The sequence below is a fragment of the Colossoma macropomum genome, unplaced genomic scaffold (assembly GCF_904425465.1).
Source record: "Colossoma macropomum unplaced genomic scaffold, Colossoma_macropomum, whole genome shotgun sequence".
Classification (NCBI taxonomy): domain Eukaryota; kingdom Metazoa; phylum Chordata; class Actinopteri; order Characiformes; family Serrasalmidae; genus Colossoma; species Colossoma macropomum.
The window spans coordinates 13,134,252-13,160,923 of record NW_023494796.1 but is presented as its reverse complement, the minus strand read 5'-3'; the positions used below and the strand labels follow the sequence as shown (position 1 = coordinate 13,160,923).

At 36.9% G+C, this 26,672-nt stretch overlaps 1 protein-coding gene across 2 annotated transcripts in view; it reads right to left on the bottom strand.

The window, feature by feature from the left end:
• The window catches only part of lrba (LPS responsive beige-like anchor protein), a 346,257-nt gene that overhangs the window by 290,155 nt on the left and 29,430 nt on the right, over nt 1-26,672 (bottom strand). For both annotated transcript variants that reach the window (XM_036583833.1, XM_036583835.1), the window contains exons 2-8: nt 19,626-19,857; nt 18,451-18,551; nt 15,332-15,427; nt 10,628-10,749; nt 9,390-9,516; nt 6,106-6,225; nt 2,026-2,172 (exon numbers count right to left, since the gene is read on the bottom strand). In XM_036583833.1, the coding sequence (XP_036439726.1) occupies nt 2,026-2,172; nt 6,106-6,225; nt 9,390-9,516; nt 10,628-10,749; nt 15,332-15,427; nt 18,451-18,551; nt 19,626-19,857 (945 nt within the window). The remainder of the gene's footprint in view (nt 1-2,025; nt 2,173-6,105; nt 6,226-9,389; nt 9,517-10,627; nt 10,750-15,331; nt 15,428-18,450; nt 18,552-19,625; nt 19,858-26,672) is intronic.

Sequence of the window (26,672 nt, the reverse complement as noted above, 5' to 3'; positions counted from 1 at the left end):
GAGTGGAGTTAATTTTGTCATTTAATCATGAGAATGCACCAGCCACACATTTTCATTGCAGTGTTTACTGAAAAAAGTAAACGTATAAAATAGCCTTTATTTCATCTGCTATGATGCATTCACTGGCTTTCAAATTACTTTTAGCAGCTTTACTCTAAAAGGTCTCAAAGTCAGGACTAGCCGCTCTGAGGCAATAAACAGTTACTTTAGTTTTTCACTGCAGCAAAATCACACGGTAGCATGGCGGAGTACCAAAACACATCAGCATTTATTAGCGGTTTCATATTAAACTAGAAAATTAAATAGAAATTAAAAAGGAGAATTGGGGCGCCATGGGGTGGATAAAGCAGAAAGCAAAAAGATCTCCTTTTCCTTATCTCTCTCTCTCTCTCCGTTTCCCTCCAAAACATTTGACATTACAGGCTCAAACACAATAATATTTTCCATTACTGAGCATAGTTTTTATTTACCACTTCTTAAAATAAGCTGCTTTTACCACTGACAGGATGCGTTATTCACCCGAGAACCGCCAGTGTTTATGTTTACAAACATTCTGACTTGGTCTATTTAACAAAGATAAGTTTAATGTTCTATGTGATCCCTACTGTAAAGTTGTTTGAACATATCTCATAAAAATCACTTTATAAGTGCAAAACAATGTTTAATAAATTTTGGGATGCTGTGTAAAATGTAAATAAATGTTAACAAAAATAGAATGCAATGATTTGCAAATCTCATACACCCATATTTCATTCGCAATAGAAGATAGAACACATATCAGATGTTGAAAGTGGGACTTTTTACCATTTCATGAAAAATATTAACTCATTAAGAACTTAATGGCAACAACACATCTCAAAAAAGTTGGGACGGGGGCATGTTGACCACTGTGTTTCATCACCTCTTCTTTTAACAGCACTCTGTAGGTGTTTGGAAACTGAGGAGACCAACTGCTGTAGTTTTGAAAGTGATATGTTTTCCCATTCTTGTTTGATACAGGATTTCAGCTGCTCAACGCTTTGGGGTCTCCTTTGTCATATTTTTAATTTCATAACGCACCAAATGTTTTCAGTGGGTGACAGATCTGGACTGCAGGCAGGCCAGTTTAGCATCCAGACTCTTTTAACATGGAGCAATGCTGTTGTAATACATGCAAAATGTGGTTTGACATTGTCTTGCTGAAATAAGCAAGGCCTTCCCTGAAAAAGATGTCATCTGGATGGCAGCATATGTTGCCAAAACATTGTGTTCAGCATTAATGGTGTCTTCACAGATGTGCATGTCATCCGCGTCGCCCAGAGAAGGTGGCAGCATTTCTAGATTCTTTATATATGTGGTTTCTTCTTTGCGTTTTAGAGTTTTAACTTGCATTTGTGGATGCAGTAACAAACTGAGCACCCAAAGATCACAGCCAGCAAATACTGGTTTTTGGCCTTGTCCCTTATACACAGAGATTTCTTCAGGTTCTCTGAACATTTTAATGTTATTATATACTGTAGATGATGAAAACCAAAAGTTCTTTGCTATTTTACGTTGAGAAACATTATTCTTGAATCGTTGCACTATATGCTCGTGCTGTCTTTCATAGAGTGGTGAACCCCTCCTCATCTTTACTTCAAAATTTGATACGTTGTCTTTGTTCTATTTCCAATGAAATATAAGGTTTAAATGATTTACTCATCATTGCATTTTGTTTTTATTTACATTTTGCACAGTGTCCCAACTTTTTTGGAAATTACTCTCTTACCATTAACTGATGTACTCTTAATGTAAAGTGTTACTGATCTTTATAAGGAATATGCAGCCAGTTCTTCGTAAGTTAATCCAAGGTCACATGTAAATGTGTTCAACTGTAACGTTACAAACTGTTATTAAATTGATATTAGCTCCTAGACGTGGACTTCACAATAAAATGCATTGTACGATAGCATTGCTATTCACATTTCTATGGCATTAGTAACTGCTTGCTAATTGTTAATTAACTGAAGAAGAAACAGACCTTAACCGGTAGCTTGAACATATTACCTTGTACCCAGGGCCGAGCTGATAGATAGCAAGGATCTGGGCCGCACTGAGTGCTTCACTGAATAGATACACCGCCCCCATCTGTCCACAGAAAACCCGGTTAGCATCCGCCGTCTCCGACGAGCCAAGGAAGCACTTATCATACGTCTGCAGAGGAAAGAAAAAAATGGAGTAAAGCAAGTGTAGTTTCTCTTGACTGGGATTCAAACCTGTAACTTATGATTAAGACACTTTTAAAGGCCTGTTATCAAAGCTGAATTTTCCTCAAAACAAAAAGAGTATGATGCAAACCGTTTCAAATTTTAAAGAGTACCGTCCATATATGTAAACTAACCTGTTTTTGATATTTTTTGTGATGTCACAAAAAACAGTGAAGTTATAAGGAGTGTTTCAGCCTGGACTGCTCTATTTTTACAGGGCAGCCAATCAGAATAGAGCTGGTTTACATATATCTTAAAGGCACAGTAACAAAAACAGCCAGGTTAATTCTAAAGGATCAAAAGAGGCTGAAAAAAGAAAACAAACAAAAATGTCATAAGTGAATCTCTTGGGTATAAAATATAAAATAAAATGCAGAGAGTGATTCTGCTTCAATCTGACTAAATTAATGCCTCTCTACGACACTTCTGCTCTAAACGACTGACGTCTTGCATACATGCACACAGACAGAGCACTAATGCCAGTCCCTCCTGACGACAGCTGCCAGGCAACCTGCCTCATAGAGACAGAGAGAGACAGAGACAGAGAGAGAGAGAGAGAGAGAGAGAGAGAGAAGAGAAGAGAAAGAAAGAGAGAAAGAGAGATGGAGAGGGAGAGGGAGAGGAAGAGGGAGAGGGAGAGAGAGGGAGAGACAGAGAGAGACAGAGAGAGAGAGAGAGAGAGAGAGAGAGAGAGAGAGAGACAGAGAGAGAGAGAGAGAGAGAGAGAGAGAGCGCAAGACAGAATACAGAGAGTCTCAAACAGACACGCTAATTACTGATGCACAAAAATAAAAACTCTTGAACGAATCTGAAAAGGAATTTCAGGACACACAAGGCCAAAAAACAAAGTTGAAAACAGAAAGAAAAGGTTCTGTTATATATATTTTGTCATTTTATTTATATTTCAAAAATGACTTAAAGATGCAAACACAGCATCAAAGGCAATTACAGCCGTGTTGGGAAAGGTAACTGAGAAAACTAGAGGACTAATACTCAGGGCTATATGTGACTACCAAATTTACACACAGTTAAATGGTTAAGATGTGAACAGTCATTCAGAGTGGTTTGGTGTGAAATGGTTCTCTCCACTGTAGAGAAACTTACCAAGTCAGAATTTTTCATAGTGGTGGTGATAGGAACCAGATGTCCACCTCTAAAAGCTCCCTCACAGACAGTTACTACACGAATAATTATAATTAACAGTTAGTTCCAGCCACGCAAGCTGATTGGTTGAGAAGCGTTCTAACCATGCTGTTATTTCTCCATATCATCACGGGTTTTTCACAAACACTGTATCACTCCGTTGAGACGCCGTTCCTACGCGCCAACTTTGACAGCTGTACGAGACGCTAAAGCCATTTGAACGTTTTTACTTCTTACTTTGCGCACAAATAGAAAATGGATACTTTTAAGGTTACATTTGACCGACAGCCGATTTGGTCAGACTCTGAAGATGAGACTACACTAAATTCCCAGACTGTCAGTTGGTCTGTGTAAGGAGCTGGAGAACGAACTGCCGGCTGTGCAGCAAGTGAGCGGAGCTCGTTACTCTGACGTAGCAGCAAGCTGCTTGTTAAGGAACTGTAATTTGGTGGAAGGAACTGCTAACATTAAAACATATTAAATGCCATGTTCACAGCCCAATTTATTTATTTTTTACTTTATTTATTTAACTGTTGTATAAAAGCAATAGAACACTTGAGGTTGTGTGTTATCGCAAATAACAGCCGTGATGTTACTTTGCGATAACACACTCCCTCTCGTGTTCTACTGCTTAAATATGCTGTCTGATGTCTGAGAGATTGTTTTGTGCTCATTATAAGATATAAAAGTTGTGGCCTAAAACCAAATCCCACAATGAGAGTCACATTCAGGGCATTGTGAGGCGAATAGTCCTCAAAGAAGACTTCTTTTCTGAGATTTGACACTATTTTACCATCATGAACATTGCATAGAAAAACACTCAGCAGATACATGTTTTCTGGTCCGGTCTACATGGGCTGCGTCTCCCTATACTTAACATTGATGGATTTGTAGAGGAGCATCAGTCTGGCTTTGGCATGTTGTCAGTTCAACAAGTAGTCTTTTCCTTTCCTCTCTCTCACATCCTCTCAGAAAATAAGGTGTAAGTTTTGGCATTTTTATGTGGTTTTTCAAATTGACTTTGGACTATTTCGTTGGACCAGATTATTATTAATATTTTGTCTCCTCCTCTTCCCATTGTGTTGTAGACATTGTGGCTCATTTTTTACTTCTCCCCCAGTTCTGTTTGTTCTTCTGTTGTTTAACAGGTGATGACAGCTTGACTCAACTTCCTGTAACTGGTTGGAAAGTCTGAATTATCCAAAAAAGTTTTTTCACACTGCAAATGAACCAAACCATGGGACCATTTGGACAGAGACCATCTCTTTTGGTCTGACCAACTTTAGGTCCTTTGGTCTGGACCACGGCCCAAGGCACCTTTCAGATCTTTGAGTTGTAAACAAAGAAATTCAGACTTTGATGTTTGATGTGATTTTTGTTTACAACTCGATGGAAAAAAAATCGATGGAATCCCTCTTCAACACATCCTCTACATGGAACAAACTAAAATGTATCAAATAAACAGTAAATGTGCATTAAAATATGCAGAAGTGTGTTCTCTGTAGAGTATGTGTTATCAACAAAACATTAAATATGACCAGGACACCTGAACTTTAACATACAATTGTATCTACTTTTTCCACACTTTGTAACATAGCTTGCTGCACACTGATGGGCTAGTTATCTACAAAAATAGACAAGACTACAGAAGAAATTCCAGCTTCTAGACAGCTTCCACTGATTAAGCCATGTTAATGTACTTCAGTTCATGTTTACAGACAGCAGTGTGACATACAGTGTCAGAAACCACATAATCAAGTCATTTAGAGATTTTTTAGCGTAGAGACCCCACCTATCGGGCATCTCAAAATGAAAAAAAAAAAAACCGGTAATCTAAGTTAAGTGTAAATAAATAAAAGCATTTTACTCAGGCCCAGACTCGTTTGACTTTCAAAGAAGTTTTGTTTTTCCCCCCATACTGATGTTTCTGTTTACGTTGATGCCAGAATGATGGGCCACCATCGGTTACTTAAGGTATTCCATAACTAATCTTTCTGCTTAAAATAACATTGTGTTTACAATGACAATTAAGTTTGTCCTCTGTGGGCACCCTTACTCTGTACACATAACACTAGTTACCATGGTGGGAAACTTTACCTCAGATCAAAGAAAGCTAACCACAAGACTTTTACAACGCAACAAATATCTGTGGTTTTGTACATTTAAGAAGTGCTTTTGTAGTTAGCACTTCTTAAATATTGTTTTCAGATGTGATTTTTTGCAAGTATAAAGTTAAATGCCCTACAAAGACAGGAGCTTGCATCTTTGATGTCCTGATAGCTATTGGTGAAGAGAGACAAGGGAAATATGCAACACACTAGGCATGCTCAATTATGGCAAAAATCACAATCACAATTATTTTGGCCAAAACTGAGATCACGATTATTTAACACGATTAGTCACTGACTCTGGAAATCAAACAAACAAACAAAAAAAAATTTTAATTCACAAACCTTTTTAAAAACTTCTTTTGGCCGATTCTGGTGGCAGGAGTAGCATTAAACACATGTTTGAGACAAGTGAGGGCTGAACTAGACTGAATGTTAATACCTTTGCTGCACTAGCCCCTTAGCTCCAGTAGCTTAGCTACAAACACCAAACATGTCTTGGATGATCAGCTACATTTGTGGTAAAGGGGGAAACTTTTTTTAGAACTAAACAAAAAAAAAAATCAAACAGCAAATATCTGAAATAAATGAGGATAGTTTGTCTGTAAACAGTTTTTTCTTATACTTACGTCACTTGTGTTGACGAACCAGGTCATTTCTCCATAGGAAGCCAGTTCACCATTAACGTAGCAGCTAATTTCACTGTTCTTCCAGCGATTGTAGATGTGCACTATGGTCACCATGTACCACTGCAACAAACACACATTAGATGATGAGCTGTATCAGGTGTGTTAGGTAGAGGCAGAGCTCTGGATCTGAATGGTTGCATATGTCTGTTTTGTCTTGGATACCATATAACAAAGCTACACTACAGTTAAAGTATCTAAAATTGATATAAAAATCTTTTGCAAAAAACATAATAATATAATCTACTATAAATTAAACTGAACAGCAGCATTTTTTTCTGTCTATCAGCATATTCCTGCATAATTAAAAGGTTAAAATGTAAATGTTAGTCATTCAGAGTGGTTAAGTGTGAAATGTTCAGTTCTAGAGAAACTTGCAGGGTCAGAATTTTTCATAGTGGCGGTGATAGGAACCAGATGTCCACCTCTAAAAGTTCCCTCACAAAAAGGAGATAAATAAAAGATTTAGGAATATGCTGCCTGATGCCTAAGATGGCCAGTATGGGGATTTTGCTGACATATTTTGCACTTCATAATGCACTATATATTTTCAATAAGAATTCTCTGATTACGCTGCTATGCTGTTGTGACGTGCAGAATGTTTATGGTGTCGTCATGTGAAAATAAGCATGGCATCTTTATATATATTTATATATATATATATATATATATTATATATATATATATATATATATATATATATATATACATACATACATACACATAACATATATATGACTTTTTTCTTATTTACTTATTCTTATTTTTCATTTTATTTTTATTTTTATTTCCATAAACAAACAATATGAAAGTTTGACTCATCAGACCCCAATACATGTATTAGTCCATTTTAGATGAGCCTGAGCCCAGAGGTAGGTAGCATTTCTGGATGTTGTTGATATATGGCTTCCATTGTGCACAGTACAGCAGTACAGCCTTAATGGTATTTATTGACAACAATTTGTCAGTATTACATCCATCACAGAAAAATGCTGGTTTTTAATGCAGTGCCATCTAATAGGTTGAAGGTCACGGGCATTCAGTTGCAGTTTTTGGCTCTGCTTTTTATGCACAGAGATTCCCTGCGTCTTTTGACAATATTATGCACTTTAGAGGGTAAAATATCCACAATACCTGCAAAGTCTCCTTGAGGAACACTGTTTTGAGGTATTTTCTGGCAAAGTGGTGAGACTTAACCCATCATTGCCCTAGGCCCTTCCTGGATGCTCCTTTTGTACCAAAGTATGATTATATCACCTCTTTTACAATGTATTCTGAATATTTAACAATGTTTCTAGTCTTAAATTGTCCCATACCAACTTTTTGGAGCATGCTGCCAGCAGTAATATCAGACTGAGCACAAAAAAAAAAAATTAACAATGCTTAAGCTTACCTGGCAGGAAGGAATATAATAAACAGTAAACTCTAAAACATCTCAATCTTTGCCTCATTTTTGTGCTTTAAACTTTAAACCCTCCTAAAGCTCCGGTGGTCTGCTTTATCTCCTGCGGCTACAGTCACACCTACTTTAGCTTCTGAAGTTTCCATTTTCTGATTAAAAACCCCAGTGAAGGTGGTTATCCCTGAGATAAGGTCTCTCTGGAGAAACAGGAAAAAAGCTGAGGCCAAAAATAAACCCGGATTGTGTCCCGCAGTCAACTCCATTAAAAGCATCATTGAGTTCCTCAGGCGAGAGAGGATGAATTTGAGTCCAGCTCATCTACCTGACTGTGCCACATGTTAGAATAGGACAGTTTTAAACAAGCTGGTTTGTCACAGCAGAAACAAATAAGTTTTTAGAGCATAAATTATAGGATGAGGCGCCTCACTGCTGCGTTCGATGCTGAAGTCAATTCTGAAGAAAAATCAGAAGAGACTTAAAATTCATAGTAGGGCTGAGATGGTATGAAAATTTAATTGTATCAGTTCCCACAACTATAAATGTTTACAGTAGTTAAAAATGCTCATTGCAAAATCTGTAATGCCAGTATTTTTGGGTTGGGTAAGAGGGAGCTTGTATCAGATTGCATCTGTATTCAATATCAGCAAATGCTTGACCACCAGTTATCGATATTGGTCCATCTAAATTTAAAAAGGACACAAAATGGAGACTCTTTCAATAACATATGAAATGCTAGTTTTAGACCTCTAGAAACAGTGCTTTACGGACAGATGTGATAAATTCTCAATTATCCTTTCTCAACTGTCACAGTTCTTTAGCAGCAAAAACTCACAGTCTTAACCTTTATATAGTAGCACTGGGAAAGGATGATAGCTTTGGTTTCTGATAAGTTTCTCACATATTTTCTTATTTTCCCAGGGAGACTACCATCTAAGATTTTGCCTTACTGCCAAAAGATCATGAAATTGAATCCTAAAACGATAATTTAACGAATATTAATTATTACACACTGAAATCACCACAGGTATTACAACAATAGACTTTTTACTGAACGTCTTACATTTAGTTATAACTCAAAAAAAATCTATTAACATTGAAACCCACAGGTGTTACATCTATTTAAGTATCTCTGTAAATACTGTACATACTGAATTAATAGTTTCTATCAATCCATCCACAATACCTGTTTAAAAGTATCCATACAGTCCTTCTGAAGAGTGAATTTAGCTGTTTTAAGATGCACTCCTTGCATCTACAGCTTGTTTAATCTCCACAGAGAAGCACTGACCAATAGAACAAGATGCACTGGAGCAGCCACACTAGATCCCATTCATCAATGCAAAGCGTGGGTTAGAGGGGTAGGTTGCTCTGGATAAGAGTGTCTGCTAAATGCCATAAATGTAAACATAAATAAAGGCACCCAGCAATGGGCTGTGGAGCAGTGGAACTGCGTTCTCTAGAGTGATGGAGCCCTATCCAATACCTTTGGGATGAGTTGGAGTGGCGCTTGTGATCCAAAACTAATCATTTAACATCAGTACCTGATCTCACTAATGCTCTTGTGGTTGAATGCAATCAAATCCTCACAGCAATGTTTCAAAATCTAGTGTAAAGTGTTTCCAGAAGAGTAGAGGCTGTGACTGCATCAAAGAGGGATAAACTCCCTTTTAAAACCTTGACTTCAGAAGAAACACTGATGTCTACACACATATTTCTTTAGATATATCATTTATACTTTCACTAAACTTCTATTGTGCCTTACTTCATATAAAACTGATAATTATAGAGTTGACATTGAATGCACAGGAAAAGAAAGCGTATGTACCTTCTGTGGCTTGAAGTCGTATTTGACGCAGTGCTGGAAGCCCTTTCCTTTAGACTTTAGCGACGTCACAATCAGACAACCGCCCACAAAGTGTGCAGAGTAACCCAGGCCTTTACTCGTACGGAAACTAGGGCAGAGAGAGAGAGAGAGATAAAAAAGAAAAAAAATAGAATCAAACACAATCTTATAACTTCTTCTCATTGCATACTCAACATTGATGTTCCACACAACAATCCAGATCTATTAGAGATTACTAAACAACAACGAGGCAAAGGTATGACTATTAAGGCATACAGCGTTTCTAATGATGGTAACTGGTGGGGAAGAAGCTTCCATTATTCATTTGCTACATTAGCCTCATAGCTGTAGTGCTAAAATTAAATAAGCAAACTTCAGACACCAAACATGTCTTTGCTGATCAGCTACATCTGGGACATGGGAGAATTTGATTTATGGCTGAATTATCATTTTAATTCATTTAATTAATTCAACAATATATACATACTACATCAAACTCTAATTTCAAAGAAGTGAGAAAAGCTCACTTTACCATTGTCCATTCAGTTTTCTATTATATGGGCCCTTTAAAAGAGTTGGCTTTATTATAGTACCAATGTTAATATCAATAAACAGTAAAGTGAGTGTAATCCATAAGCAGAATAAAAGCTTTCAGCTTCATCTCAATGTTTAGAGTAGGCCAGTGAATTTACAGAGCTAACATCAGAGCTGATCTATTTAAAAGAACTCTAGGCCAACAGCAGCTCTCACTGCACATTTCTTTATAGCTCACTTATCATTCTGTAAAGTCAAAACAGACCCTCCTGAATAAATTAGATTTTGACAGAAATTAATTATAGACCAAAAATGGGACAGGAGAGAGGGTCTTGTTATACACTGTCCCTGAGAGAGAGAGAGAGAGAGAGAGAGAGAGAGAGAGAGAGAAATGGAAAAGAGAAAATAAAAGAAGCAGAGAAGAGGCAAAGAAAATGTATTATTTTCTGAACCATTTACGCATTTTTAACCGAATTCAATCTCTGATAGGCACTGCAACACAATTAAATTTTTCACACAAAAAATGTAATAATAATAATAATAATAATAATAATAATAATAACAACAACAACAACAACAACAACGACAACAACAGCTGACTTAAACGTTGGAGGCTTAGATCCAGCACTGCATTTCAGCATAAATAACTTCATGTAAAACTCTGCTTGTATGTGTGAGAGACCCACCAGTACAGGTAGGGTTTGTCTTTATCCACATTGATATTGTTGATAGGGTCCATACGCAACCAGGTGTGGAAGGTGAAGCCGTTCTGGTATGGCCACTTTGCGATGGGTGGCAGAGCAATGGCCTGTTAACAAAACACAATGAAAATTATGGACATTTTAAATGGACCTTAAATGTTGCTCTTTTTACATTAGCGTAGCTAAAAACAGCAGCAGCCATCTAGACCCATAGATGGTAACAGTATGTCATACAGTAGGTAATTTTTACTATAATTTTAACACTGATGTATGTAAATTTTGCCTCATTCAAAAAGCAGTCCTGACCGCAATGCTTTAGTGCGAACGGGCATACTATTGTACTTCTGAAAGCTGAATCAGTGGATATATATATAAATGTGCTGGTTTTCTTGACATCACAAAAACAGCTTAGTTTGCATATACTGTATGAACTGGGGATGAATGATACTGAAACCATAAAATCATTTACATACTACATTAAAAGTCTTTTATGGGGAAAAAACTTCAGTTTTCCACTGTATGGGCCCTTCAACTCTTATATGAGTGGTTTAAAGAAAACTTCAGGAAACTTGATAAGACTTGACGACAGATGGGGTTATGAAAGAAGGAAGGTATCTTTGTACCTTCATCTTATTATGAAAAAATGAGGAATTATTTTAAGATTTCAGTGTTCAGCCTACAGCCAGAGAAAATACTAGTGGTCAATCTGCAAACAAACATTCTAATTTTGCAATAATATTTGTGTGTATTTTGTTCTCTTCCATGCTGGACTAACATGTTTTGAACATAATTGTTTAAAAAAAGTGAAAAAAGTGAAAAAAAGTTTTAAGGCTTGCTGATCTACCCGAGCGGTGTTGCTTTAGGCATGATAGCACTCCTTGTCTGTTTAGAAGCTACAACAACAGTAGCATGAACAAAGCTTGGAAAAATACTACACTAAATTGAAACCAGCACTGAGTGTGTTTGTGTGCATAGCCTCTCGTCCCCTGTTTTTTTCCAATCACAGATACTTAGAAAGACAATAGTAAGTGGTATTAATCCCAGTGTGGGGAAAGTGCTGTTAACAAGAGGTTAAAGCTGAGGTCTCAGCTGAAAAATACAGGGTGAAAAAGTGTCCCATATTTTCCTATAAGTGTACATTTGAACTACATATTTTTTGAAAAGTATGAAATTTATTAGCATTTATTAGTCAACTACTATTGCTGCTACTATTTTTGTTATCACTATAATTATTATTGTTATTACTAACAATTACAATTAATATTAATAGTAGTACTGTTAGTATAAATACATGAAGAAGTTTTTTAATAAATATGGGCCTTTTATTGTGACGTTGGCATGCCAGCTGCAGATAAATTGCACATACAGTAGCAAGTAAAAAGTATGTGAACACTTTGGAATAACCAAGCGTTTTGCATTCATTGGCAACAAAACGTAATCAGTTCTTCATCTAAGTATAGACAAACACAACATTCAAAAGCTATTAAAACAAACAGACAATATATATATATATATATATATATATATATATATATATATATATATATATATACACACATACATACATACATACATATATATATATACATACATATATATATATATATATACATACATACATATATATATATATATATATATATATATATATATATATATATATATATATATATATATATACACATATATATATATATATATATATATATATACATATATATATATACACACATATATATATACTATATATATATATATATACCCACACACACACACACACACACAGACGTGAATGATTTTGAATCGATTAACAAATGTCAAAAATCGACTTTCTAAATATTTAATTTAGAATGTAATGTTGACGGAACGCAAAGGGTGGAACTTGGAAGTGGGTAAGTGCAGCGCCCGGACAGTCTGTGGCGGCACATAACAAAAACAAAAAGCCAGGTTAGATGAGGAGTCACACCCCAAATGATAAGAAGAGCCATTTTGTTCTTTCAACAAAGTCAAACCACCTTGGGAGCCGCAACATTTAATGTCCAGTATGTGACAATGTCCTAGTATAGGCTAAACAATATAAACGAGAGCGCACTTACTTTGTTCTGCTTTAAGCTTTAGCCGCTTTCCTCCCATCTCCACCAGAAAACTTTTATTCAAAACTAGAGCAGCTTATTGTAAAATGTCTCTCAGCGTTCAATTGTTCTACAAGGCTGAAGTCGCTTCTTATTCTCCAGCTTCTTGTTCGAATTTACCCATTCCACCTTAAATTCTGACTGAGGAGGCGAATGAAAATGAGACACCATTTAAGGTGGAACGGGAGAATTCGAAAGAGAAGCGACTTCAGCTTCGTAACTGTTTAGTGTTTGACAGTCTCTCGCTGCAGATTTAACATACCAGGAAACCAATCGTGCTGCTTATAAACGCGAATAACGCATCGCTGCTATGTGACCTGCAGTCTGCACGCCAGTTCTCCGTCATTGCGAATCAGGGCTTTCGCGCTATGTTTCACAAGTCCCATCTCAAAGATACTTTACTGACACAGCGATCCCCCCCGTCTCTACAACCAGACCAAAACCGAAGTTATAAAACCACTGAAGAAAACGAGTAGAATAGCTTTAACGTGCTGCGTGGACATCCACTGCCACTGGATGCGCATTTTATCGCAGATGAGTAGCAGCAGCTTCTCGTGCTCCAAGCAAAAGCACTGAATGAGAGCCTTCCAGTTCACTTGCCACATCACTTCCATTTGATTTATTAATAAGAGATATTGGAAGTAAATTCATTATGGATCATTACAAATACTTTGCTTTAAAACTACCAAGTCACTTTTTAATAACAACACTGAGTCACTTAGTCACTTTAAAATGTATATTGTCTCTATATTCTGTGTATATTGTGTATATTTTGTGTATATTTAATATATTTCAGTTGGTTTTTCTTCTATTTTTATTTTTACTTATTTACTTTCTGTAGAGTGATTAGCTGAGCCTCACCACAAGCATTTCAATGCATAAATGTCCTGACATGTTGTGCAAGTGACAAATAAACTTGAAACTTGAACTCGAAACTTGAGCTCACCTAGAGATGCCTAGAGATTCCCACCCCTAATATATATATATATATATATATATATATATATATATATAAAAAAATATTATATCTATATATATATATATATATATATATATATATAAAAAATCATTCATGTCTTTATTGTGCACACCAATTAATCATTCACGTGCTGGTGTAAAAATTATTCGAACCCTTGGATTTAACAACCAGTCGAAGCTCCTTTGGCAGCAATAACCTCAAGCATGTGCTTCTGGTAGCTGCAGATCAGACCAGCACAATGTTCAAGTGGAACAGTGGACCATTCTTCCCTACAGAACTGCTTCAGTTCAGCCATATTCTTCTTTCTGGTGTGAATGGCTCTCTTGAGGTCATTCCACAGCATTCTTATTGGGTGAAGGTCTGGCATCTGACTGGGCCACTCCAAAAAGCAGATGTTTTTTTTTGCTTTTTTGCAATGCTTAAGGTCAATGTCCTCCTGCATCAACCAGCCTTCACTGGGCTTCAGCTGGCAGACAGCCACTTTGACATGATCTTGTAGTATACCTTGATAAACTTGGAAACACATTGTACCCTTACTTGACAATCAGTTCAGGCCCAAAGGCAGAAAAGCACCCCCAAATCATGATGCTCTCTCCACTAAACCTCACCACTGGGATGATGTTTTCATGTTGGTGTGCAGTGCCCTTTTTACACCATACATAGTGCTGTGCATTCTTTCCGAATAACTCAACCTTAGTTTCATCAGTCCACAAAACATTGGGGCTTTTTTTGTGTTAAAATTGCTCTTTGGCGAACTTCAGGCACAGTGAAATGTTTTTTTTTTTCATGTGCGCAGAGTATCAGCTTCCTCCATAGTGTCTGGTCTGTTCAGTGTTTTTCGTATGTACACTCATGAACAAAGATGTTAACCAGTTCCAACGATTCCTTCAATCCTTTAGCTGTTACTCCAAGATTCTTCTTTACTTTAGTGAGCATTCTGCATTGTGCTTTTGGTGCAATCTTGGATCGGCACCCACTTCTTGGGAGAGTAGATACAGTACTAAATCTTCTCCATTTACAGTTTGTCCAACGGTAGAATACATAAACATTTTGATTTTATTGCAGCCCTTTCAGTTTTATGCTAAGCATCAATTATTGATTGCAGGCCTTCTGGAATCTCTTTCTTTGCAAGGCATGGTTCACATCAGCAGATGATTCCTGCGAATAGCAAACTCAAAATGTTTGCCTGGCTTTTTATAAGTGAAAATAACTCTAACCCATATCTCCAATGTCATTTTATTGACTGGACTCCAGATTTGCTAATTAGCTTTTGTTGAAGTCAATAGACTATGGTGTAAATGACTGATCTATTCAAAATGGACAAGAACAATATATTATTTTTTGCGTTATTAGTTTAAAGCGACTGCTTTTCTCCTTTACTGCAACTTATGTGGGGACCAGATAATATTTTAAGATGACTTTATATATATAAATGCTGGTAATTTAAAAGGGTTCAGAGACTTTTTCTAGGCACTATATGTGAGTGTATGAATCTGTTTCTCTGGTCTGTGGGCTGATAGTTTGTTTAAGACTCCTGGGTTAAAGATTAAAGGTCAGGATGTTAAGATGTGCGCTCACCGCAGCACTTTTCCCTGGGAAAGTGAAGAAGGCATCAGGTCCAGTTCGGTGAGCCATGGACTTCAGCACGGACAGCAGCTTCACTGCATGGGGTGGCTGGAGAAAGAGGAGAGTAAACATACATACACATGATGAAAGTAAAGTTAACAGTACTGTCACAAGATTACATCCTTTTTTGACAGCTTTTATGTCTTTATTGATATTTTAACCATTCAACACCTAACTCGGGTTGCTAGCAATTTATGACCTCAACAGTTTCGTTGCTCAGCAGTTTGTAGATTAACCTGTGGTTGTAACTGCTAAGATAAATCTAACAATTCTAACTATTCTCTTTTTTTGAAACCGAAACATCAGGCTGACTGGGACCAAAGACCACAAAACCAAGAAGCTTTTTTTCCCTCAGCTGAAAAGCTGACATTTCATATTTCCCAGGACAGCTACAGTAAGGAGAACAAAATTTAAATTTTCCATCAGCACTTAAACTGCACACAGTGAGATATATAAGTAATGCTGTTATACAAATATCAAACATGTTTGTATGGTACTAAAACTGAGTGTCACATTAAACACTAAATAGTTCAAATGGAAAAAAGTAAAATATAATAAAACATGACTTAAAAACTGTTGATCAGATCTTACTCTGTGTTTAAATTATATGGGCTGATATCAGTTATCAGAATTTTTCATCTCTTTAAAATTGGTACCAAAAAAAATGGTCACTGTTTAATACACGTGTTATTTCACAGTTTTAATGTATTCCCTGTTATTGTAAAATTTAAAACATATAAAAGCAAAGAAAAATAAAGAAAAACTGGTAACTTACTGGTAACTTTTGACTTTTTTTTTTTAACTGAAAATTGCCAACAAAACCCTACATTATAGTGCGTGTACGGAGAGCAAGCAATAGTGATTTGCTCAGAGTGCATCTTCTCTGGTTCTCCGGTGAATGTGTGTTCTCTCTACACCCTCTGGCTGTGCAATATAGAGAAATTAAGAGGTACTTTCTGTGACACATTGATTGTTTCAGCTGATGGATGGCGCTGCTCCTCCATTTTCAGCATCCTTAATGCTGAATCTAGGGCCTAATACATCACAACACATCAAAACACATAATATTTCTACTGCTATACCACCCTGTCCCACTTTTCCTACAGTTTATAGACATCACAGCTAGAGGGAAAGGACTGTGATACAAAATTAAACACACACCGCTTAACATTGCTTTACTGATTAATACGACATAGGGGTGGGTGTGACGTTCTCTGACAATATGAATTTTGCTGTACTGCGGATACCATAATGAACCTAAACACAGTGAACCACAAACAGCGCTGCCCCAAGACAAACTAAACATAAGCATGAACAGCTTAAATAACTCTTAGAAATGAAACAAAATGGTATTTCAGACGAAACTGAACTGCTGAGTGCCGCTAGCAGCCACTCCTACATTAAATCAGTAGGTTTTCATGGGACCAGTGCTGGGTACGTGCCACGTGCCTGAAGCGTCATGAACACATTCAGTTTTGCCAATTATGCTGTGCAGTGTTCACACATTTTTATTTTGGGAGACTTCATTTTAACCCTTGTGTTCTGCTCTGTTTTTTTTTTTCACTCTGTTCTGATTTTTCCCCATCACTCGGGGTTGTCGCTCATGGTTCCCCTGACAAATCCTGTAAGTTCTCAAGTGCAACACAGGTAGAAATTGTACTACAATGGCACAGTGGTACAAATATGCTGCTGTTGTAATAAATATGTTGCGTTTTTATCTGCTATTTCAGACGTTTACGTCTGGACACATTTGGGTCAGTTTCAGACTACAGCTTGCACGTGCTGGTCATTCACACGTTTGTGCTGGTGAACAGAGCAGCAAGAAAGTTTTACTGATATACCAAATGAATAAACAGTCAAATCTGTCATTTTGCTCAATAAAAATATAAATTTAAAAAACACTCTACATTTGTTTACCCTGGACAGCATTCTTACTTGTTATTGGGCAAGCGTTTCAGGTCTGGTGGCCCAGGACACTTAAGCATGTTGAAGAAGAATGAACCACCTCTTAAACCCATCCAAAAGACGCAGAGTAAATTTACTGTGATACACTTAACAAGCTTGGGATAGTGAGCTATCTTGAGCTATTTTTGTTAGATATAATGAACAGTGAAATATTTTAGACACCAAATACAAGGTGCAAAATGGAACTAAGGTTGAGTGAAGCCCTAAAAACAAACATGAGGAAAGGCTGCAGAAGAGAACGACTAAAACCTACTTCTATACTGAACAAGCTACTAGTTTGTGGTAGTATTTACACAATTAATACTTTTTAGTTGCTGCAATAATAATAATAATAATAATAATAATAATAATAAATAATATTATTATTAATAATAATAATAATAACAACAACAATCTTCATAATCATAATAGCAACAGTGGCAACAGTGATAGAACTAGTAACAACTAAATAACAACAACAATAACAATAATAACAATAACAAAACATTGCAAAATTATTATTATTACTATTACCATTATCATTTTTCCCCTTTTTTGATAGTGATATCATATCGTTATCGTCATATTAGAAAACACTGATAGAAATTTAAATTCATATCGTCCACCCCTAAATGACAGTCAATCAAATATCTGTTAATTTTCAACTGAATTGAGATTTCTTCAATTGAAATAAATATAAGAAACTTAAAACACAGTTCTTAAATAACGTAAACAATAAATTGCATGTCTGCTGTAATATAGAACAAGTGACTAATTATCAGCAGGATTTTTACCAATAACGATACATTCCAGGGACATCAATATTCATCGATATTATCAGCCAACCAACATATCAGAGTATATGATCTGACTCACTGTACTGTCTGCTTTTCTATCTATCTCTCTGTTAATCTATCTATTTATGACAACAATAAAAACACTATTTTTAAAAGAGGAATGTAGAGAACAAGATTCTCAAACACTCCTGCCCTATTTTTACCAAATTCTGGAGAAATCAATTAGTAAAAAAAAGGTCCATTCCTGCAGCCAGTGGGACATTAAAAGTGAAACAAGTGTAGAAAGCAACATTTTTCTAGCGCATTCCACACTCAGATAAACAGACATACCCATTGTCCTTCCTCTCCCTGCAGTTTACTGAAGAACAGCTTCAGCTCCTTCACTGTGATACTGTAACTCGCCAAAACACCCAGCATATCCACCAGCAGATCTGAAAAGGAAAGTTAGAGAGTCAGTGCTTCTTTATTTCTAATTATTTCATTTTTTATTTACATTTCATTAACAGTGCACATTAAAGGGAAATTATCAGCGTTAGCTACCAGGCTAATTTTCACCTATAGCTCATGAGGCCTGTTAGTAGAAGCATGCATACTGAAATATTTGTTTATCTAGAGCTTTAAGATGGTCAATATTCATAATTCAATCTAGTTTTTTTGCACCCCCCCAATCCAACTGGATGACTTTAAAAATGTTGAGTATCATCTGATATCGAGCCGATCTGATCTTTATGTTTTCTTAAATAATACTGCCACAAAATTTAGGGAAGACATGCTAGTCTGCTAATTAATACTACAGTAAAAGTATTTAATTTTTTGGTTTAGAATGTTTTGGTATGCTTTGATGTTTTAGCCTAGATTTTCTACAATGATTGTTTTATACTGTGTTTAATACTGGTTATAATACAATTTGATACACTGTTGTGAAATTCCTTCATTTTTATTTGGGTAAACTGTTATCCTCTGTTTATTTTGTGAACCATTTTTGTGAAACAACCACTTTCTATAGTGCCGTGAATATGATACAAATTTCTATTACTCTAATGTGGTTGCTGTAGCTGCTCCTTTTCCTCAATTTTGAACATCCCGCTATTGTAAATGCTGTACACCTGCATACAATTCATAATGATTAAGAATAGCTACCTAGCCTATGTAATTGCATAACCTTAGTAGTTCGTTTTTGCTTTATAAGGAGTCCTATAATCTATTCATGAATACATTTATTTTTATTTATTATTTATAATTGTTACACTTAAATATAGCTTTATAATAATGCCCAATTAATGGTTAATGTTTAAAACAGTATATATTAGCCAAATAAGAGTGATTAAGTAAGCAAAGTAAATTCCCATGCATCACAAAGAGCTTAATATTTCAAGTTGTGTAATTCATTAGCTACAATGCATTAAATAGAAATATTAAATAACTAAATAATAATTATTAGAATTATTTAGTTATTTAATGCATCATAGCTAAACACAAACTACTATTAAAAGTGTTACTGTTACCTGCAATCATGCTGTCAGTGTTGTCTATGCGCTGTAGGACAAGCTGTATCAGCCCCACATCCGTGCAGGCCTGCAGGTTCCTCACGCTCTTCTTCAGCACGGCGGTGAAGATACTCCACACTTCAGCCTGACACGTTCCCTCACACTTATCCAGCAGCTCCACCATGCACACTATACTCTCCACCTCCTGGATGATGAAGTTCATCTCCAGATCAAACTGACCTCCAACCAACTAGAAGAAAAACCGTAGAGAGAGAAATTAACCTTTAAAAGTCTTTGTTACTGTAGACACTAATAAAATAATGCTGTAATATTACATGAATTATTTCTGACTCCTGGCTCTAAGAAACAAGTGGATAATTGTGTAGAAAGTGCAGATTCTAACCTTTCAATACATTTGTTTTTGTAAGTAGAAGATAAGAACTTTTTCATTTTTGCCATGTTTTCTCTCCTGAAGTCCACTTATAATATTTGCATGGTTTTATATCATAACTTAGTTTACAAGACTGTTTTCTTACCTTTCTAGAATTAATCAGGATGTTACTGTGCCTTTAAGACCGACATAGGTTAATGAGCTCTATTCTGACTGGCTGCCCTGGACTGGGCCTCATTCAGGAGGTAATCTTGGCTGAAACACTCCTAACTTTGCTATGACTGGGAGGAGCTAAACTGCTATAGGCTGAATGAGCAGGGCTAAGTTGCTGTAGGCTGAAAGGGTAGGGCTAAGCTACTGTAGGCTAAATGGGCGTGGCTAAGCTGCTGTAGGCTAAATGGGTGGGGCTAAAATGCTGTCACATTTAAAAAATACTGTCAAGAACAATTCTTCTATTCAACACACAGCAATACGCTTACAAAAGCGTACTGTGACAGCATAATGTATAGCATTACGATTATGATAGTAATACTGCCTTCGGTTTTCCATATGGGCCCCTTTAGGCACTGAACAAGCTTGCATTTAACAATGCATCTTATCTGGCACTACGATAATAAAAAAAATCAAAGAGCACATCCAATAAAATAATATTTCCATCTCCAGTTCCATCACTGTTATGAGCTCTGAATGAATCTGTACTATCAAATGCTATAATACCACCAATTCTGTTGAACCCTGTTACCAAACATCTGTCTCTGTACTCTACACAGCTGTATTACTGAACACAAACACACTGACCACCCCTGACCTTCACCTGACCTCTGACCTCTGCCTCCGCCTCTCACATAGATACACCTGAACTCTTCACGTCTGCTGCAGTAACCCGTCACCAAGGCAACAGTAGAAGCCAGACAACCCGGCCCATTAACCCAGCTTAACCTCCATAATACACTATTACATACAAACAGAGTGTGAGAGAGAGAGAGAGAGAGAGAGAGAGAGAGAGAGAGAAAGAACAGACAGAGTGACAGACAGAGAGAGAACAGAGAGAGAGAAAGAGAGAGAGAAAGAGAACAGAGAGAGTGAGAAAGAGAGAACAGAAAGAGAAAGAGAGAACAGAAAGAGAGAGAGAGAACAGAAAGAGAGAGAGAGAAAAAAGAGGCAGAGCGAGAAAGAAAGTAAGATAAAATATTAATGTATTTATTAAGAGAAATAAATAAATGAGCAAAATAAATCTAAAAGGCTGTACAACATAACATTCCAGCACTGCATAACAGGTGAGGAGATGCTGCGCAATTTTTAATTACGAAACTGAGTTCAGTGCCTCTCACTATTTTTTTAGCCCAACAAAGTTAAAACAACAAACTCAAACAAAACACAGCCTTTAAAGAGAAGAAACAGGAGCTTCATCACAAATATACGAGCCTGCGGTCACAACTTTCAAAACAAGGTTATATAGCTCTTTAAAATCCCTCCATGTCTAATACACACACACCCAAATCCCCCCACCATGCACCCTGTACACCATTCAAACCTCTACGATAATGGATTTACATCAGTGCTATACAGTGTAAACAGTCAAACAGAAGTGAAATAAGCTGATGGAAATTGTCAGTTTATGCCAGAACAGTAACCCCTCCACTTTCAACTTCAAGCCCCCTCCTCTCAGCACCCATAAATCATACCCTGCCCATCTGCATTTTGGGTAAAGCGGTGCTGGGTGCTAGTTTCTCTTTGTAGCGGCTCTGAGACCACCACAGAGTGATTAATGAAGGTGACACGCGCTCACAGTCACACATCCATCACTGTCCAACACAGAGAGGGTCTAGGGTGGGAATCTATCACAGGATCATAACATAGGTCAGAGTGCTATAGCAATCTAAAACACTAAGACACTGACCTCAGGATGGAACTGAGTGACAGCTCAGCACACATATACAGACATAAACGAGAAAGCAAAAACACATTGTGGATAATAACATAAGTGTTAACACATGAATGTGGAGTGTCTGGAAAGGTGAACGTTCTTAATGCAATAATAATAATAATAATACATTATGTATGGGCTAGAGTTGCACAATAATATAATTTTTAAATATTTTAAATAATATTTAATTCTTATATATCAGCATGGGACAGATGTTCAGATACATTGAGCCTCCACCTGAGACCACAGTATTTAGACAACATTAAGTTACTGCACTAAAACATCTGTGTTGTATTCACTTCACCTCATTTGTAACTAGAAATACATGTTGTGTTCCTCTGTAATGCTAATACAGGTAGATTTAATCCTAAAATCTACATTTCATAAATTTTCATGAAAAACATCAGATGTTGGCACTGACCCATAACTCCCATTGCAGTACAGTATATATAAATAGAAACATATGTCTATATAGTTAAGTTAAAATTGAAAAAAAAAATATTCAAACCTAAAGATTGAACCAATGTTTTAAAGATTAAAACATAAAATGGTCATTTTTCTAAAAGAGCAATGAAGAGTGCCTAACGAATCAGCCATGTGGCCTTATTTACAGCTGTGAATGAACAGTCTGTGTACCAGCTCTGATTACCTCTATTCAGTTCCATAATGACGCTCACCCCTAAGCTAACAGCTCTTCATCACAGTTGTGTCTGTTCTGTACTACAATGCCATAGCGTTTTAGGCTCTAGTCCAGCTTTGAATAACAGCTTTTAATAAACTGAGCCATTGCTGACAATTTTGAAACCTCAACCTCACCAAATTCCCCATGCAAACTTCATTAAAGCAAAACATAATAACAAGCCTTCAATATACGTCGTGGTCAAAGATAACGCTTTATCAGCCAGTCCAAAAATGGAGTAAAGTCTCACTCTTCGTTCAAAGTTTTCCAAGCACAGCTTAAACATTAGTGCAGCAGTAATAGGCTTAGCCTCATTATTAAAGGTGTCATTTTTAATCCACTTCCTATCACGTACTACTTTCAGGTGAAGTGGCACACATTCGCCTTCACTGCTGATATTCCTTAAGGTTTATAAAATCTGCTTTAAAGGGGAAATCCACCCATTTTTGTCAAATTGCTGCATAATTAAATGGTCAAGATGTAAGCAAAGCCATTCAGAGTGTTTCAGTGTGAAACGCTCCATTCTAGAGAAACTTATTGAGTCAGAAACGATTATGAATACGCTACCTGATGTTTAAGGCATTGTTTTGCAATAGTTTTCTTGTAAGTTTTGACCTTTGTTCTGCATGTACTCCTCCCCCTTGAATGGACTCTACAAATGTGTTCAAACAGTCCCCATAGGAATCTTATTTTTTCAATTTTTCCACTATTTTACCATCATCAACATAAAAACTTAGACATGTGTAAGTTCACTGGAGGTTTTGGATAGTAAAATAATGTCTGTGTTGTAGACATTGTGAGCCCTGGTTCCTATCACCACCACTGTAAAGAGTCTCCACAATAAGACATTCGATGTTCTAATGGCAGTCAGTTAGTTAAACCGTTTTTGTGAGTATACTGTTGTGTACTGATCTTCATTTTTATGATTGTTTCTGAAATTACACCAAAGATACATCTCTAGCCTTGGGTGGGCTATAATTTTCTATTCTCTTCCATCCCTTGATTATAATTAAGCTACACTTTGTAGACACCACAGGCAGCATTAAAGGAACAGTTCAGCAAAAATAAAAATGACACTGTTTTCCTGTATTTTACCCCTAATGTAGTTGATAAGCAGAGACATCTTTGGTATCTGAAGTTTGCACTGTAATGAGTAATGGAAGTTAATACCCCACCAGTTAGCACAGTACTAACTGCAATACTGGCTTCAAATCGTGTCGAATGAGTGATGCTAATGTTGTTGATGGTACAATAGCAGTAAATCTGAAACACGTTTTCTTTTGGGAATGAATCTCAAAATCTTCATAAAACGTGCCTCAGATATCAGGCAGTGTATTCTTAACAAGTTTATGTAATAACTTTGTGTGAGGGAACTTTTAAAGGTGGGCGTCTGGTTCCAATCACCAACACTGTGAAAAGTTCTGACTCTGTAAGTTTCTCTAGAACAGAGCATTTCACGCCAAACCAATCTGAATGACTTTGGCTACGTTTACACAGCAGGTAAAAGTGGCCCAAATCTGATTTTCTCACCAAATCCGATTTTTTTGTTTGGCTGTTGACATTGTCTTTTAAATGTGACCTGTATGCGACATCAGTCTGAACAGATCACGCTTCTAAACCGACCCGCATGCGCAAAAGAACAGCGCTTCACGTGGCGGTTCGTCCAGAGGTAAACAGTCATGACGGCCAGCGAACGCCAGTCGCTCTCGGAGCTTTCAGTTTCGGCTTCGCCAGCATCGCAGGAGCGAGTATAAAGTTCGAGTGGTTGACAGCTGGGCTCATCACCCACAGTGTGTTCGGGATCGCCGAAAAGGGCACGTTATTCGGCCACGGCCACTTCTTTGGTTTGTGTCCTCGGATTCTTTAAACTGTTCTCTGACGCTGCAGCCTCGGTCTCCTCCGGCCGCATTCGGCGGTTCGTTCGAAACCTCTTCAAACACGGAGCGGTGTCTCTTCTAATGTTCTGGTACAGAAACATCAGCCTAAATGTTTATGAGTCTCAGCAGCACGAAATTATGATGAATGTCGAGTTGTACTGAAATAAATGTCGCATGAATTCCGATCTGGCTGTTCAGACAGAGTCGCATTGCTGCAGATCGGATACATATCGGATTTCAGTACCACATATGAAAGCGTCTCAAATTGGAATTGAAAATGTCAGATTCAATGTGTTTTTTGCTGATCACACTGCCACATAGATGACACATCTGTGTCACATATGAGGAAAAAGATTGGATTTGGGCCACTTTCACCTGCTGTGTAAACGTAGCCTTAGTTTGGGTCTTAACCACTGAATTACAGAGAAATTGGTGGAACTCCACACTACAAAATCTCTAAGACTTGATTATGTGGTTTCTGACACTGTATGACTCTCTGTTACCTATGAACATGGACCAAAGCAGGAACACAATTCAGGATTCAGGATGTCTCCTAGTGTTTTTAACTAAGCTAATGTACTTTAGATCATATTTATATTAACCAATGTGTTATACAGCATCAGAAACTACATAAGCGAGTCTACATAATGTAAAAAAGTCTGTAATTTTAATTATTTACCCAAGGTTAGACATCTGGCATATCTAGCCGAGTCACTATCGGTCTCTGTTTCCAGGATTTCTCTGCAAATTTTTTACTCCATATTTATTTCTCTGTGTGTTCTTGTGTCGGTCATGAGATCACACTGTGGTAAACTGAGCTGTTAGTATGTCACCCTGAGGAGAGTGAGTGAATTAATAATGGTTGAACGGCTCTCAGTGTCGCAATAACAGGCCTGTTCCCCATGGTAAAGGCTGCATTGGGCTCATTAGTCCAGTGTGCTTACATACAGATTTCCAAATGTAAAACATAAGTCAAGGTCTAAAATCTGAATAGTTGTGTGATTTGAATGGCTCTCCATGGAGTTCATAGATCACTTGCATGTTATATATGTATACATAATCTACCCACAAACATACCTGTCTACATGTATGTATAGTGATTTAAATGGAATTGTGTTTTACAGTTTCTCATTAGGTTGAATGAACCAATAATATGAGCCAATATCATTTCATATTTATATTTAGATGCTGTAACAAAAAGGTGCTAATCAGCAGAGTGCTGTATTATTTTTCTATGGGTCATCAATATTTCGGGCCCTAATTAAAATGGAAGCATATCCATTAGACAGACAACTAAAAAAAAAATCTTCAAAAACGCTGTCAGTGTAGACGGGTCTTTAATTAAGTCACTCTGTGCTGTACTTTGTGCCCACTCATTAGCCTGAAAAAGATCAGCAGCCCAGAACAGGCCTTTGGGAAAACGTGTGCGCATCAGCTGACTGAAAATAACAAACCAAAAATGACTCGTCCTCATCCATGAAAGAACGCTGACCTTTGTCCTAGAATCCTTAAGCAGTCCTTAAGTGTAAGAAAGGTTAAAAAAATTACTAGAAAAGTATTAAAAACTCCTATAATGTTGTCAACAAAGGGGAAAACAAAAATAAATAAACAGAAAACAAATTCCTCAAAAAAAAGGAAAATTGCACAAGCAATTCTGCTGTGATGTTAGGTGGTTGCTATGGTATGTGGCGTGGAATCTACAATGTTGCTAGGTGGTTGCTATGGCATCACTGATGGGTGTTAGGGTTGCTTGTTGGTTGCTATGGTATAACTGGTGGGTGATAGGGTGATGACAGCTACTTCCTATGGTATGTCTGGTGGTTGTGAAGTTGCTGCTAGGAGGTTGCTATGGTATCCCAGGTGGTTGCTTTGGTGTTCCAGATGGTACTTCAGGTGTTGCTAGGTGGTTGCTATGGTATTCCTAAGGCTACAGTGTTGCTAACCCATTGCTGTGGTATCTCTGGAGGTTGCTAAGATGTTGCTAGGCAGTTGCTATGGTTTCCCACAAGAAAAATAATATACCATCAGATACCAATAGTATCAAAAACCGCACTGCGCACTCACACAATTAAACAAACAGCTCAAAGACATAGACTACACATCATATTGCCTTAATTCACAAGCCCTACTAAACAGTAAACAAAAAGCCTCATTTGCATAATGCATTTGCATAGTGACATGAACACTGCAA